The following is a 16,295-nucleotide window of genomic DNA, read 5'->3' as shown; positions in this document are numbered from 1 at the left end:
ATATTTTTCACTTTTAATAAATTTGTGTTTTTGAAAATTAGATATTGAAAACCGCCGATGTAATTAGCTTGTTTATAAGCTTTGCCACGGGTTATTTAGTGAGAAAAAAACTAGTTTTCAACAAAATAATTTTTAATATACATAATAATAAAAAAGTAAATTTATTTTTGATTGATTTTTTTTAATCACTATCACTATCTACAATAATCCTTTTGCGTTTTGTTGGTTTTTTATTATCTTCTAGTATTTTTTTCCGTTTCTTTCGATTTTCTAGTTGTTTTTCTAAAATTTCCAACTGTGATAATTCTACATTAGTTTCAATAGATTCGTCATGGACTACAAACGAATCCTAAAAATGTAAAAAAAATACAATTGCAACCAAAATATTATATATTTTTTGAATTTATTAGACCTTTTGATATGTTTATGTTTCTAAATCGATTTTAGGTCAAAATATAATATTTTGATAAAGACCGAAAGTAGTCGAAACCTCAAATTTTGAATCAGAAGAGACCTAGAGACGATTTAGATACATATTATATAAATAAGCTTACATCTAAATAAAATTCCTCTTCTTCTTCTTCTTCGACTTGTTGCGAAAAGACATTAGATCTGTTTTTATATCTCGTAGGTATCTTAAATCTATTTATCGGATGTACGTCTCTGAAATATTTTGTATATAAAAAAGTTGATCCCAAACAAGGTTTATACTTACTTAATGGATTTGAGATATACAGCTTGCATCTGTGTGTCATCTCGAATCGTATTATCTGCAACGAAGCTAGCATCGTAACAGTCTTGTGTTAATAATTCATCTTCGTCATCAGAAATGATGATTTCATCACAGATCGATAATTCAGCCTCGTTTTGAATAAAATCATTAACTAACTAAAAATATAAACAAAATTTTATAACAACAAAAATGTATTTATATCTAAAAATTGTCCAAAAATAAAATGTAATATGTATAATGCTATTTTTTCAAAATTTTAGGCCATGTTGTGATTATAATCACCATAAATAGAGTTTCGGAAACTGAATACTGTCATAGTATGGTTAAATATGACATTTTCTTAGTATTTTATTTGAAGTTTAGGTGTGGAGGAAGGTATGCAACTTTCCAATATTAGATCATACACCTAGAAAATTCCTGGAAGAGATGAAATTAATCAGATCGATCATGTGCTGGTATCAAACAACAGAATTAAGTTGATCAACTACAAGACGTAATAGTGTTTCCAACTCTGTGGTGTCTGGTCGTCGACTACTTGATCGCTGACCTTCTGGGGTCTGCTAGAACTAACAAGAATCTTTTGGGGTGTCTTGGAACTAACAAGAATCTTCTAGGGGGTCCTAGGACTAACAATAATCTTCGAGAGTGTCCTAGAACTAACAAAAATCTTCTAGGGGGTCCTAGAACTAACAATAATCTTTTAGAGGGTCCTAGAACTAAGAAGAATCTTTTGGGGTGTCTTAGAACTAACAGGAATCTTCTAGGGGGTCCTAGGACTAACAATAATCTTCGAGAGTGTCCTAGAACTAACAAAAATCTTCTAGGGGGTCCTAGAACTAACAATAATCTTTTAGAGGGTCCTAGAACTAAGAAGAATCTTTTGGGGTGTCTTAGAACTAACAGGAATCTTCTAGGGGGTCCTAGAAGTAGCAAGACTCTTCTAGGTTCTTCAAAATTTCATGTATAAAGTTCAGTTGTACCTTTTTATCCCTACCGCTACTTGATGCTTTACTTCTTCTACCGTATAAATATTTTCTAACCACTTTCTCTTTAACTGGTTTAGTTTTGTCAAATGCAGCACTTGAAACCGTAGTTTCGAACTCATCATCAGAATCTTCTGTATGTAATTTAGCGATTAAAGGTTTCCTACGTATCCATAAAGGGCTCTTGGGCTTCGTCTCGAATTCATCGTCACTATTAGATGTATTAACGAAATTTATTTTTTTCCTACATTCGTTATTAGATTTATTCGCTTTTGATGCATTATTTTTCGATTTAATTGTGTCTGTAGAGGAATTAGTACAAGATTTTTCACTGGAACTTGTTGTTGTTTCGAAACTGAAGTCGAAGTCTGATAAATTTTCATCCCAGTCAGTAGTATTTTTATTTACCAAAGAAATAATTTGGGTAACTGTTAATTGAGAAGGATCTTTCTCTTCTTTTTTTGAAATATTTGGTACTTTGGAATCGTTCTTTGAATTAATCGATTTCGGCTTTTTGAACTGCGAAAAGTCTTTAAATTTATCACGATTTGTGATTTCTGTTAGTTTTTCGGACACTGGTTCTTTACAATCTGTAGAATTTTGAAAATTGAATGAATATCCAATGAAACAACTGTTCAATTCATCTTTTTGCGGTTCAACAGTTTCTCCGGTTTCTAAATATCTTGCGAAATGATCTTCATGGTTATAATCTCTTATTTCATCACTACAAGATTGTTTTTCTTCATTTACATCAATCGTATTTTTTGATAATTCAATTTCTAAAGCTAAAACGTCTTTATCTTCATCCAAAGTAATATCAATTTCTTTATTAGCCTCGAATCCATTAAAATTATTTTTTCCTTCAAGTTTTTTAACCCTATTTGCTTGTTTCCTTTCAAGGACACTAGTTTTAATAGAAAGTTCAGGACTTTTCAATAATTCCTCATCAATAAAATCCGATATATCTAAATCTACTTTGTGGTTATCTAATTTTTCACTACTTTTTGATTTTTTTAATGCATTGTCTGCAACTGCATCTATTTTGTCTTTTGTCGCAACTTTTTTATTTGATGGTAGTTCAAAAAATGTAAAATCCAACAAATCATCGAGCTCTAAAGGGATTGTTTCATCGGTAGTTTCTTTATTTTGTGTTGGAGCAATTGAATCATTTTTTCGATATTTTTTTGGTCTCTTTTTGTCAACATACGAACACAAAATTGGCGAACAAGAATCTTCCTTGTTAACATCATCAAATAAATCGGGGGAATAAATGATAGTGTCCTGGGAATCCGAAGTGATCGTATCAAAAATGTTGTCCAATGATTTTAATTTGAAGAAATCTAAAATTTTTTGGTTAGATTCTCCTTTGTCTTCGTTTTTAACGCTTTTTTGTTGAGAAATCGCATTGTTAGAGTCATTTGAATCTATTATAGAGGTACTATATCGGTTCAATAAGTTTTTTAACGATTTGGGAGCTTCGAAATTTGTTGTTTTATTGTAAATATCGTTTATAATACTACTATCTAATAAATCTTCCAGTTGTAATGTTTCCTTCTCTTTCTGAATAGAAATTTTATTCCTAGGGGTATCGGGAAGTTTAAAATTCATACTTTCTTCAAATTGAAAACTCTGACATTTAGAATCATTAAAATTCTTTCCATAATTCTTCAAATCTTGTTCGGTAATATTAATATAAACTGATGCATCCAATTCTATCCAAGTTAAAACAGTTTTAACAGTTTTTCGTCCATATTTTAACTTCCCACAATTAAACTGGCTCGGACATAAGTGACACTGGTCTCCTTCGTCCTTTTTTATTGTTAAAAACGTATCTATCTCCTCAAATAATTTTCTATCGTTGAAATTTTTGTCTTCTACATTTTTCACTTCGACCGGTTGTGGTAACCCTTCCGAAGAAGGTAATACAAAATCATTAGCACTCTGAGATTTGAAGAACATGTGTCTTATGTCTGTTTGTTTCAGATTTTTATTCTGCACCACATTATCTGCAATAAAAAATTTATTTAATTATTTCAAAGTGATATCGGTCTCTGATGTACTTACTACTATGTTGTGTTAATGGAATGTTGAATCGACGAGATTCAGCGAATTGTAGTAGTTTAACAAAAATATCACAATTACTTGAATGTTCTATTCTATCTGTTTCTTGAAAGGAACGTTGTTTTTCGATCCTTTTACTGAAAATATTTGGCAGCGAGTCATTTTCTTCAAACGGGTCTTCTAAAAATTTGAAAACACTCAATATGAATTTTACTTAATCATTATTACTGCAAAAAAATGTTAACAGATCAAGATAATACCACAAATATCATAATTTTTAACCAAAAGTTACTAAATTTTAAATGTTAAGAAGGTTAATGAACTCAATATTTGGTACTACGACACCAATACTCATAATTACACTGTTTAATCTTTCAAAATTTGGTTTAAACCCATCTTGAAGGACTACTCAGTGGAATTTCAATATAGATATCACCATATGTTCCAGAAATTCCAACTAACTCAAAGATTTTGATAAATAAGGAAAAATATCAATCAAAACTTGTTTAAAATACAATAATTAAGGATCTTGAAGCAGTTAAATTTCTTATATTTTTACCTTTAATACAATATAATTGTGGCTCCGGTATTTTTTCTTCAACATCAACTATTTTCAAATCAGGTGAGTATATAGACTCCGATAATGTACTAGATAGAGTTTTCAACATACTCTGCAAAATATAAATGCAATATTCTATAGAGGAAGTCATTTGGAATTAATTATTGGTGGTAAAAGATAGATCCATCGATCTGTTATGAAGATAAAATATCTTTCGCAGCTTTTATAGAGTATTTTAGAACATAACCATTGTATTTTGCTTATTTTCGAAGTATTTTATTGTTTCCATTTTTATAGTTGTTTTTGCACATAAATCATAGTTTTAAAACTACAATTAAAAGACAGGGATGTTGTGATTAGATTAAAAATAACCTTTATGAACATTATAGATTCATTTAATTGTAGTGGTTCAATATTGTGGACCAAAAATTACAAATATGAACATTATTAGTTATTTAATTTTCGAGGACAAATATAAAGATTATAATCCACATCTACAATGACCTCACATACCTGATATAAAACGTTTAGAACAAAAAAATGCATATTGTATTTTCGTTTTAGTTAAATCTGCCTTGTTTGTTTTATTTTTGTTATTGAGAACTGCAGGAAGACGATAGAAACGAAATTTATATCTGACATTATTGCTACCACGTTTGACTACACAACAAAAGATCATTTTCACAAATTAATTACAATTAAACCAAAATAACTTCATAAAATGATTCAGTAAATATAAAAAGTTCTTTGTTTACATTACAATGATCGAAATCAGCTGACTTTGACATTGACTTAACGTCGGTACATTTGAACTACTGCTCTTTCAATATGGCGACTACATTTGTAAAGTGATAAAAAGGCGTTGCCAAATTGTGTTATTTACAATTCCGATTATTTACAATATTTACAGGCATACAATATTTTTTTTATGGTAAAATTCCTAGGTTTTATTGAACAACAATATAGACAGGTATTAACGTATACTAAATTAAGTTGAAATTTAAAATCTTTTCATTTGCAAATAATAAAAACAATTAAAAACAGACAAAGTTTGTTAATAAAACACAGAATTTATTTAAAAAAAATCATTTTAATTTGGTCAAATATATATATATATATATTTATCCATTAATAAAAAATATCAACATAACCTCATTGTTTTAAATTTCTTTAAACTTCAGTCAACGTTGTTTTACTATGAACTAATCAATTTTTGTATTAATTAATTATTTATCTTACCTTTAGATTACCGCCTTTGTTAGAAACATCTTTTTGCACGGTTATAAATATTTTTTCGCATTTCGGTACCAATCCTTCCGGTATTAATCTAGCATATTCTGACATCATACCTGAAAAAAAAGTATTGAAATATTGTTTCATTATGTAAAAATTATTCTCACTGTTTGCCAATTCTTTGGATCCCAAAACGTGATACGCTACGTTATTCTTATGGATAAGACAATCTTTCAAAGTTTGTTGTTCCTTGCCTTCAGTTACCAACACCACTACGTTTCCGTCTTTCTTCCTACCGGTTCTACCCATACGTTGCACCATACGAATGGGAGATTTATTGGAGATATCGAAACAGACTATAAGATCCACTTCGCCAACATCTAAACCTTCTTCGCCTATACTGGTGGATAAAAGCACATTACATCGACCTTCTCTGAACGCTTTCACTACCTAAACATTTTTATTTTTTGAAACATCACATGTAAAAACAAATTTTTAAAAACCAACATTTATTTGTGACTTCTGGGTAACTCCTTGCTTTTGTCCAACGAAAATTCTCGGTTTAATCAAAGGTTGTGATTGAATAAGTAACACGGAAGCCTCAGTAACCGAATCTCTGTATTCGAAGAAGACAATGGCCTTACTGGAGTCACCGTTTTCTTTAAAATGATCTAATAAAATGTCTCTAAGTTTATAAAATTTCGGATGACCAAATTTCACATTTTCAAGTATCTGTAATATAAAAAAAGTATAACCCAATATATTATTTATGTTATTTATTTATACCTGTGAATATTCACCACTAGGAAGTTGTAGTACTTGAGGAAGAGGTCCAATATATTCTCTTATATTGCTCAATATTGCTCTTATCTCAGTATTACCTCTAAATAACGGTTTTTCTATATGCTCTATAATAAATTATTATAATTCAAAAATACATTGAACCAAACTTTGCATATCAAGTTGTTTACCTTCAAAAAAATTTAGGAAGCTTCGTAAACCATGTCGAACTAAAAGTTCTACTGCATGATACAATGTTATACATATATTTAACGATTTCATTATTTCCCCATAATTTGGACTAAAACAATATGATTCAAAACAAAATATTCATAAAATATTCAAAAACTCACCTAGTCCCTTTATTATTTGTTTGATATTGTTTCATAAGCATAAAAACTTTTCCTTTCGTTAAATTCGCACAATTTCCTTGAATAACCTTATATTTTATAAGAGCCCTCGTATAATACTCTAAAACCTGAAATAATGTAAAACAATATAGCAAATACTGCAATATACATCATAGAACAACTAAACTGAGAAGCTCCGTTAAAATAATTCTAATGTAAAACAGTTTGATATGAAATAAAAAAAAGAACTAATTCCGAATGTTTCGAAATGATTCAAAACCCATGACAGAAGCTGGCACACTACCTCTAGAATCCTGTGGGACTGCCTTTCAGGCAGAGATATTCTAAAATATATGTGGAATCTTTGGTATAGCATCAAAAGAGTTACTCTAGTGTATGATTTTTCATAGACTGAATTAGTTCAAATCAATGGTTTTATTAAATGGAACTGTTCACTCATATGGGGCCATCATGTAGTGGTCTTGTACGGGAAAGCCCCAAAAATAAGAATGTAACTTGACAGAGTCCAACGACTCGTGTGTCAGTCACAGGGTCCATATATACAGCCCCAACTAGGCTCCTACTGGGACTCCCATCATTGAGTTACTGGTCATTTTGACTGGCAATGGCCGATAATAAGGAATTAAAGGCACACATCACTGAGAGAGAGCAGTGGACCAGTGACTCCAAGCCTCCGCTATTTATAACATTCAATCATTTTTCTCTTCATACAAATGAAAATTTTTGTTATTGAGAACCGCAGGCAGACGATAGAAACCAAATTTAAATTTGAAATTATTGTCACAACAAAAGATCATTTTCACAAATTAACTTTATAAAATGGTTCAGCGAATATAAAAAGTTCTTTGTTTACGTTACAATGATTTAAATCAGCTGATTTTGACATTAACTTGACATCGCTACATTTGAACTACTGATCTTTCAGTATAGCAGCGTTGCCAAACTGTGTCGTTTATAATTTCTACTACTTACAGTAATTATTATATAGTAAATATATCTCAAAACAAAACTTGTTTAGGTAAAATTGTCAAGTTTTATTATAATATCTACCAGTTTGGACAGTTATTTACCACATAAAATCGAACTTTATAAGCATTTTATTAGCTAATAATAATAATACCAAAAACGCTTGAATCTTTCAAATATAACTGAATCAGACGAAATTTGTTGAATTTAACTAAAAAAATATTTTTAATATAGTGAAATATGTATATAGTAGCTCATTAAGATTAAATATAAACATAACCTTATTGTTTTAAATTTCTTTAAACTTCAATCAACTTTTAGTCTGGCAACGCTGTTTTAATATGAACTAATCAATTTTTGTAGTAAAACATTTAAATATTCAGGCAATTTTGTGTTAATTAATTATTTATGGTGATTTTAAATTTAGAGTAGCCGGTTAAGTTATTAAGTCTTGTAGTAAATAAAAACAAGTTCTATATGGAAACTGACTTCCTTACATCAAAATACAAGGCAGAAAATTGTTTGAAAACGATCTTCTTAATGGTTGGTGATAGATCTGGGAGTTTAATACTGAACAGTCAGTTTTCAACAGTTTAGCAACAATTGCAGATGGAATAGGGGGCACAAGAGATTACAGAAGTTGTAATATTACATCCAGGTTTGCGGTATTTCTTTATCTTAATTATTTATTGAGATAATATTAAATATATATATTAAAATTGTATAAAAACAATGTATATAAAAGAAAACACTTACTTTCATATAAGAATCTTTGATTTCTTGCAGTTTACCTCCTAGGGGTACTACAACGGTTGTTAAATTTCTTTGGAAAACATAAGATCTCACGTCCAAACTTTCTTCAGTTCGAAATTCTAAATGGGATATCAATAAATTCTGAACTACCTGGAATAAAATTATTAAAAGAAATTAATGATAATTTAATGTTTATTTACCTCTAAAACGTCACCAATAGTTCCTCCTGGTGTAGCACTTAACGCTAAAACTCTAAAAAATTTATTAGAATTTGATAGTTTTCTAATAACTTCACAATAAGCGTGATTTCCTCTAGCTCTATGCGCTTCATCAAATACCAAACATTTAATTTTAGGTCCCAGACTTTCGAATTTATCCAAATCATTTTGTAATATTTGTGGAGTCACAAAAAATACTCTCTTCTTATTCCACATTTCTTCTCTAGAGCTAGCTAACTGAATGTATGCATAACTTTATGTAACCATTTAATTATTAATATATTACCTTAGTTCCAGTCATTTCAATTGTACTGTCTCTCGGAATAGCCATTATATCATAACAAGCATCTATTTGTTGTTTTACCAAAGGTCTTGTTGGGGCCATGAACACCACTTTACCAAGAGGATACCATCGAAAGAAGTTAAACATTACTACAGCTGCTATAAAAGTTTTGCCTAAACCTGTAGGCAAACTAACCTGAAATAAATAAGTTAAATAATGATTTCAACTACAATATCAATAACATACAAGAGTATTTTTAAGTAATGCCTTTTGAGTAATATTGAATTGATATTCGCGCACTGGATAATTTGTTGGGTAAATCCATGTTTCACCCGCTTGTAAATCAAAACCTTGAGTCTCCGGATCTGTAGATAAGTGAAGACCTCTAAAACAATTTAATTTTAATTCAATTGAAATTAAAACTAATCAACTTTCTTACAATGATCGGTTTAAATTATCACTCATGCTCAGATTACCAAACTTATTTTATAAAAAATTTCGAACTATGTATTATTTTTTATTTATTATCAACACACGCACAAACGTCTAATCTTCTGTTAAAAATTCAAACTATTTGTTTAGAATGTTCTTCGTTTTTTAACATCGTATTATGTTTACGTATCAATTAAACAACCACCAGGTGAATGTTTGGTATTAGCGCTTTTCGGAAACTACGATCGGATTAAAACTATTACGATCTGAATATTCGCAAATTAATCAGAATTACGTTCGTTATCTTTAGAAAACTGAATGAAATGAATTAATGAAATTAAAATAATAAAAATCGTACGTTGTTTAAAGTTCTTTAATTAAAGAGAGACACGTTCTGATTTAGGATCCGCAATCAGCTGAACCATCAACAGGATCATAAACTTTGTCCGCGGGTCAATTTCCAATCGATTCCGAAATATTTGATAACTAACTAACTAACGTAATCAGATTTACGGAATCAGTGTGATTTGAGAAACTAAAAATTCAGAAGCGAACGATCTGCGCACGACAATTTTGAAAGTGCGCTAGAGTTTTCGGAGAACTATGAATCATTCGTGAACAAGCATTATGCAACTTACATTACAATTAGAGACATCTTAAAAACGCACCGTGAGATATTTATCAGCCAGAGAACATGCCATATGTTCTGTGGAACGCACCGTGAAGTGTCAGTCACAGAACATACAAGAGGATGTTCTGTGGTGTCAGCATAGATAATTTACTTTGACGCTTTAGTAATTGATATAGGTTAAGTTACTAATATTCAGTTTTCACAAATTCTAAATCAATTATATTAAATAGTTATTGTGAATTACCCCAAATTATATTTTTATAGTCGAATCTAGACGATGTCTCGTTCGTCGACTCGTTTTGATGTCAAGAAAGTTGTACGTAGTCAAATTAAACAGATATACACTCCCACTAACGCAATATTTTTGTAGAATTCTGAATTAGTAACACTAACTTACGGAGCTCTAGTAGCACAGATGATTAAAGATTTGGATAATGTTGACGATGTGTCTAAACAGCTTGAAAGATTGGGTTACAATATGGGTATACGACTCATTGAAGATTTTTTAGCTAAAACTAGCACGGGAAGATGTTTAGATTTAAAAGACACCGCAGATAAAATTCAAAGCGCGTTTAAAATGTATTTAGGAATCCAACCTAATGTAACTAATTGGAGTCCATCGGGCGATGAATTTTCTTTCATATTGGATTCGAATCCTTTGACAGAACTGGTAGAGCTTCCCGATGATTTGAAATCTTTGAAATATTGTAACTTAATTTGCGGGGTTATTAGAGGTGCTCTTGAAATGGTACAACTAGATGTACAAAGTTGGATAGTGCAGGTGTGTAGAAAACAAATTGTAACATAATATTCTACCTGACAATTGATAATATATTTATAACAGTATATTTAAATATTGTAATTTATTGTCGTTAGATAATTCATGAATTTTACTAAACTGGCTCCAGTCAATCTTCTCCAAATTCCATATTTGGTCCTTTGATCCTATTTTTTGTATTATCCACTGAACTGTTACTATTCTGAAGTTCTAGGTTTCTTTGACTGTATTTCTCTACCATTAATTTTATTTTATGGTATTTATTAGTGAATTTATCAGCAATTTTTATTTCAATAATGATAGAAGATAATTATTCATTTGAATTTAATGTATTTCCAATTATTATTGAAATCAGTTTATGAATTGCTTTATTTTTCTGTTTCATTGTACTGTGAATTTATATTACTACCTCTGTATACTCTTCTTTGTACAGTATTTGAAAAAAATGAATAAAGAAGAACCAAGACAAGGTGAAATTAATTAATACTATACTAGAAATAGTAATAGTCACCATAAAACATGTCGATGACTAAAAAGATCGTAGAAAGAAATGGAAAAGGTTTTTAGTGAAATTGTGGAAAGTTTGACTTACGAATAACTGAAAAGAAAACAAAACACTTGGAAATTCGCCCTGAACTCATAGATGAAGCAAATATATGAAATGGATAACAACTAGAAAATACAATTTTGAAAACGTTGATCAATTTAATCATCTAGGTTTTACATTTACAAATCTAGAAGAATATAAGACTTTTCAAGAGCATTCAAAAGAAGAACATATGAAATAAAATCAGCAGCATGGATGATGAGAGATGAGGATAAACTGGAAATATGGAAAAGAAAAATATATGGCAGAAGATATTTGAGGAAGACATATGAACAGAGAACTAATGATGATATGTATATGAAAAGCCTTCAATTAGAGTATAATAAGCCTCATAGTTCTATATGCATCAGAAACCTGGACAATGATAAAAAAAAAGATAAGAATAAACTGGAAATATGGGAAAAATATATGGCAAAGTCAAATTAACAAAAGGTATTTGGAATATATGTACAAAACGAGAAATATTATATACATAAAGCCTAAAATAACATAGATAGTTTGGTCAGAGCATTGTGCTGGAAGAAGGAGAAGAATGGGAAAGAAAAAGGGACCCAAAGAAAAAAGTTCCTACAATAAATCAAGCGGAATATATATTAGATAATTTGATTTACTGCACTTTCAATGTAAGTTTTATTCTTTCAAAGTTTCTAATCTTATATTATCAAGTGTTAGGTAGATTTTTGAAATATAACAATATTATCAATAATTATGTTATATAGTTGAAATTTTTATTTTAGGATCAATTAAAAGGTGATCAAAATACGGAAATAAGAGTCAAGTTTATCAGAAGATTGGAAGACGCAATGCCAGCCGGAGAAGATTAATTACCATATAAAAAATTTATTATTATATATAATTGATAGTTTAAATTTTATTCCATTTTTTTATTGAATATTTATACTATTTATTTTGATGAAAATAAAACATATATACGTCAAATATAAACTAGTCCTGTGAATAGTGAAAAATGTGCAATAACTCAAATTTATACAGGTAAATAACATAATTGTATAAATAAATTTCCAATTACCTTATTGTAAATGACGGTTTCAGATCTATTATGCTATCTTTTAAAAATATTGTAGACGTTCTTGTAGATCAGTACAAGAGGAACATTGTACCATGAGTTATTTTATTATATCTCAAAAGCATTCGACAGTTTTCTTGACAAAAGCTTCCAAATCAACAGATACTCCCAATTGTTGTCATATTTCAATTGATTTACACCAAACTGTGAACAATTTCATCTTTATACCTTTCTTATGAATTACTTTATCTATTGATGACTTTTAGTTAGGAAAAAAGGCTTCATCAACAAGTAGTTCAAATGTCCCCTGGTATATTCGGAACAGTGATCTTCATATGAACCTGCAGATTGAAACTGATGAACAATTTATCATCAATTTAACCAAAAGACATGATAAAAAGCTCAATCAACAAGTAGTTCAAATGTCCCTTGATATATTCATCTCGGTGATCTCTAGAGAAACCTGCATTTGGAAATTAATTAACAAGTTATTATCAATTTAACTTGAAGACATAAAAATAAGGCTTCATTAACAAGTAGTTCAAATGTCCCCAGGTATATTCGAAACTATGATTTTCATAGGAACCTGCAGATGGAAAATAATGAACAATTTAACCAAAAGATTGGAAAAAAGGCTTCATCAACAAGTAGTTCAAATGTCCCCTGGTATATTCGGAACAGTGATCTTCATATGAACCTGCAGGTGGAAACTAATGAAAAAACTATCACAAATTTAACCAAAAGACGTAAAAATAAGCTTTGTCAACAAGTGAATGTCAAAGAAATCCAATTACCAGACCGGACTGGAAGTGAAAGAAGACTTAAAAGGATCAAAAAATTTGAACTAGTGAAATGAAAGTGCTTTTAATATGATAAATTTAGTGTAACCCCGTTAGGAACCCTGTGAGCTAGAATAAAACGCCTAGTGGGTGTTTTATGTTGAAAAAATAAAGTTTAGTCATTTACTCGGTGATGAAGGATTGTTTTACACCATATACTAAGAAGCATTCCACAATTTTTTCATAAAAATTATAAATTACTTTTATTGACATAATTTACAACTTTACGGAATCAAAAAGAAAAATCGAAATTAATTAGAAATCTTGATATTACTGATAACTATTCGTCTTCACTAACACTTTCGTTATTATCTCCATTACCTTCGTTTTCATCGTCAGAATCTTTAAGTGCCCTGCCTGATTTTCCCCTCTTTTTCGTTCTGCTGTTCTCGAAGTCAGAACCGTCTTCATCTGATGAGTATATCGCTCCTCCTAAAATTGAAGTTTTATTTTTGGAGTAATTGGAGTATTAATCTCACCTTTGGTTACAGCAGCACTTCCACCTTTGTATTTACTCTTAATTGCCGCAAGTGAAATGGCTCCTTCATCATCACTACCGTCTTCTTCTCTTGTAAAACTATTCGTATGAGCTCTAGCAGTGTTATCAGATTTTTTTCTTATCGCCTTTTGTTTGGTAGCTGATTGTCTAAGTTTCTCTTCCTCTTTCTGTGAAAATCGATAACAATTTTGTGGAAAATTGAATTTTTACGAAACTTACTTTCAATCTAGTAGCTTTATCTAAATCCGGATCGACCCCAACTTGAGACATAATTTTAATACCGGTCGTCTTAGTAGATCTGTCTGCTAATGAAAGAGTCATCTTTCTATGAGTGAAACTTTCCGTGGAATGTGGTCTAAAACTGAGTTTAGTCCTGAATACTGCTTGTCCTTGCAAACCCGTACCTTGACGAATAAACAAATGGTTATGATCACCCTAAAAAAAATTATTTTAATATTAAATTCTTTTTGGAAAATATAAGGTGGTCTACCTGTAAGGGTTGTTTATATACATCGAATATTTCGGAACCTAAATGTAAACTATAGGAACCGTCTGACCATCTTACTACTCTAGCATTCGATTCTTTTTTAATATTCCCTTCGTTATCCACATATTCTCTCCACCTTATTGTATTTTCCACTTTTAATTTTAATCTAAAATTAGAAAATGTGAAAATTACAAAAATTGTATGGTAAAAAATAAAGAAATAGTTAATACCTTGCTCTACCTTCTTCATCTAAAGTTTCTTCTTCGTCAATTTCATCTTCGTATGTTTCAGGATCAAAAGGTCTTGTTTCGACAGATAAAAAATTAGGTAACTTCACAAAATGTATGTCTTTACCTAAATCGCATGTAATTTTAGGTACTTCAACGTCAATTCTAGTCTCTGGAATGGGTTCAGGCTCGTTTTCTTTATCTTCTTCCTAAAAAATATTTAAATATAATCGAATTTTCCACCGAAATCTTATTTATTTAATACTAACGTCGTCAATAGTCGGTCTTTGTTCTGCTTCGTCTCCAGATCTCGAACGTCTTTCATCATCTGATCTAGATCTTCTTATATCATCTTCTCTATCTGATCTCACATCATCTTCTTTCTTTTCATCTTCACTACTGATACTAATATCATCGGCATCACCAAAAATATCAGCAGCATCAACTGAATTAATGAAATTTATAGTAGAAATAATGAAAAAATATATATAAATTTACCTTTTTCTTTCTCTCCTCCTGTACGATCTTCATCTTCACTATCTGAAACGGCTGCTTTTCGTTTTTTAGTAGTTACCGGTTCCTCAGAACTATCTCTTTGTCTTTTTTCTTGGCTACGTTCATCATCAATTTGTAAATTGATTGGGCTGTTTGATCTACTTCGATTTTTTGACTTTGACCTACAAAACAAATAAATATTAAAAATCATTTATAATATAGAACAACACCTACCTGGATCTTGATCTAGATTTACTACTCCTTCTAGATGCAGCAGATTCTGATCCAGATCTTCTAGATCCACCGGAAGCTGATCTAGATGATTTAGAAGCTGCTGAATCCGATCTAGATTTATGAGATTCGGCTGAGGCAGATCTCTTAGAAGCTGCCGAAGCTGATCTTTTAGATGTTTCAGAAACCGACCTCGATCTAGATTTTCTCGAACCTATATACAAACATAACAAAAGTACAAATAAATCTTATTATCAAAAAAAGAAAACTACTCACTTACCTACAGATTTATTAGAAGCAGCCGATCCCGATCTTCTTGAAGCAGGTGATGCTGATTTATTCGATCCATCAGAACCTGATCTTGACCTATTTGATGTTGCAGACTTATTAGATTTGGCAGATTTATTTGAACCAACAGATCCTGCTCTATTAGAAGCATGTGATTTTCTTGAAATATGGGAACCAGATCTCCTAGATACGTGAGATCCTGATCTTCTAGACACATGAGAAGATGGAGAACCTGATCTACGAGAAGTGTGCGAACCTGATCTATTAGATGCACGGGATCCTGATCTATGGGATGTCTGGGAACCTGATCTGTGAGATACTTGAGAACCTGATCGATGAGAAGCAGGGGAACCCGATTTATGAGATGTGCGGGATTCAGACCTGTTCGAAACGTGCGAACCAGATCGCCTAGAAGTTTGAGATCCGGATCTTTGGGAATCGCCAGATCCGGATCTGTGCGATTTAGGTGATGCGGAAATTCGTGAATGGGGTGTTCCTGAATGAGACCTAGAGCCTCTAGATCGTGATTGACTTACTTCTCTAGATTTATTAAAGGCTGGAGAATTTGACGCCGATCTATCTAAACCGTGTCCCGGAGTAGGCGCTGGTCCTCTACTGGGAGTAATACTTCGATCTGACTCGTTATCCGATCCTGTATCTGAAGACATACTTTAAAACACGATTTTTTAAAATTTAAAATTACAAACAACTACATGGTATCATAACCTAACTTTTCGTCAAAACTGCTTGACGAATAATAATTTGGCTGCCATATTTCTTTTTAACGGACAAATCACAATCGAGGTGGGCGGAG

General features: G+C 30.8%; 3 protein-coding genes across 5 annotated transcripts; 1 reads left to right on the top strand and 2 right to left on the bottom strand.

Moving 5' to 3' along the window:
- Positions 1 to 114: 114 nt before the first annotated feature.
- Positions 115 to 9,518, bottom strand: LOC130446454 (Fanconi anemia group M protein). 2 transcript variants are annotated; one of them, XM_056782727.1, is made up of 17 exons: positions 9,380 to 9,518; positions 9,187 to 9,325; positions 8,944 to 9,135; positions 8,640 to 8,894; positions 8,443 to 8,589; positions 6,703 to 6,827; positions 6,541 to 6,650; positions 6,356 to 6,477; positions 6,077 to 6,301; positions 5,737 to 6,019; positions 5,576 to 5,685; positions 4,337 to 4,448; positions 3,781 to 3,957; positions 1,714 to 3,722; positions 716 to 888; positions 555 to 663; positions 115 to 349 (listed from the first exon to the last, which is right to left on the bottom strand). In XM_056782727.1, the coding sequence occupies exons 1-17, from the start codon at positions 9,403 to 9,405 to the stop codon at positions 182 to 184; spliced, it is 4,482 nt and encodes a 1,493-aa protein (XP_056638705.1). In that variant the 5' UTR covers positions 9,406 to 9,518; the 3' UTR covers positions 115 to 181. The 2 variants fall into 2 exon arrangements, with proteins under 2 accessions (XP_056638705.1, XP_056638706.1); XM_056782728.1 differs by lacking the exons at positions 8,443 to 8,589; positions 8,640 to 8,894; positions 8,944 to 9,135; positions 9,187 to 9,325; positions 9,380 to 9,518 and adding an exon at positions 7,004 to 8,422.
- A 590-nt stretch (positions 9,519 to 10,108) lies between these two features.
- LOC130446254 (trafficking protein particle complex subunit 3) lies at positions 10,109 to 12,622 on the top strand. The gene is made up of 3 exons (XM_056782382.1): positions 10,109 to 10,319; positions 10,374 to 10,784; positions 12,126 to 12,622. The coding sequence occupies exons 1-3, from the start codon at positions 10,281 to 10,283 to the stop codon at positions 12,210 to 12,212; spliced, it is 537 nt and encodes a 178-aa protein (XP_056638360.1). The 5' UTR covers positions 10,109 to 10,280; the 3' UTR covers positions 12,213 to 12,622.
- Positions 12,623 to 12,957: 335 nt separating this feature from the next.
- LOC130446253 (another transcription unit protein-like) lies at positions 12,958 to 16,276 on the bottom strand. Of its 2 annotated transcripts, XM_056782380.1 has the most exons (10): positions 15,474 to 16,276; positions 15,197 to 15,407; positions 14,966 to 15,144; positions 14,737 to 14,912; positions 14,471 to 14,676; positions 14,244 to 14,406; positions 13,973 to 14,188; positions 13,734 to 13,920; positions 13,576 to 13,686; positions 12,958 to 13,112 (listed from the first exon to the last, which is right to left on the bottom strand). In XM_056782380.1, exons 1-10 carry the CDS (start codon positions 16,147 to 16,149, stop codon positions 13,027 to 13,029), a joined length of 2,211 nt encoding a protein of 736 aa, XP_056638358.1. In that variant the 5' UTR covers positions 16,150 to 16,276; the 3' UTR covers positions 12,958 to 13,026. The 2 variants fall into 2 exon arrangements, with proteins under 2 accessions (XP_056638358.1, XP_056638359.1); XM_056782381.1 differs by lacking the exon at positions 12,958 to 13,112 and having other exon boundaries at positions 13,431 to 13,686.
- Between the last annotated feature and the right edge of the window lie 19 nt (positions 16,277 to 16,295).

This window comes from Diorhabda sublineata, chromosome 7, assembly GCF_026230105.1.
Source record: "Diorhabda sublineata isolate icDioSubl1.1 chromosome 7, icDioSubl1.1, whole genome shotgun sequence".
In the NCBI taxonomy this organism is placed as follows: domain Eukaryota; kingdom Metazoa; phylum Arthropoda; class Insecta; order Coleoptera; family Chrysomelidae; genus Diorhabda; species Diorhabda sublineata.
Note: the sequence above shows the minus strand (reverse complement) of the source record. Positions and strands in the feature narration are given on the sequence as shown.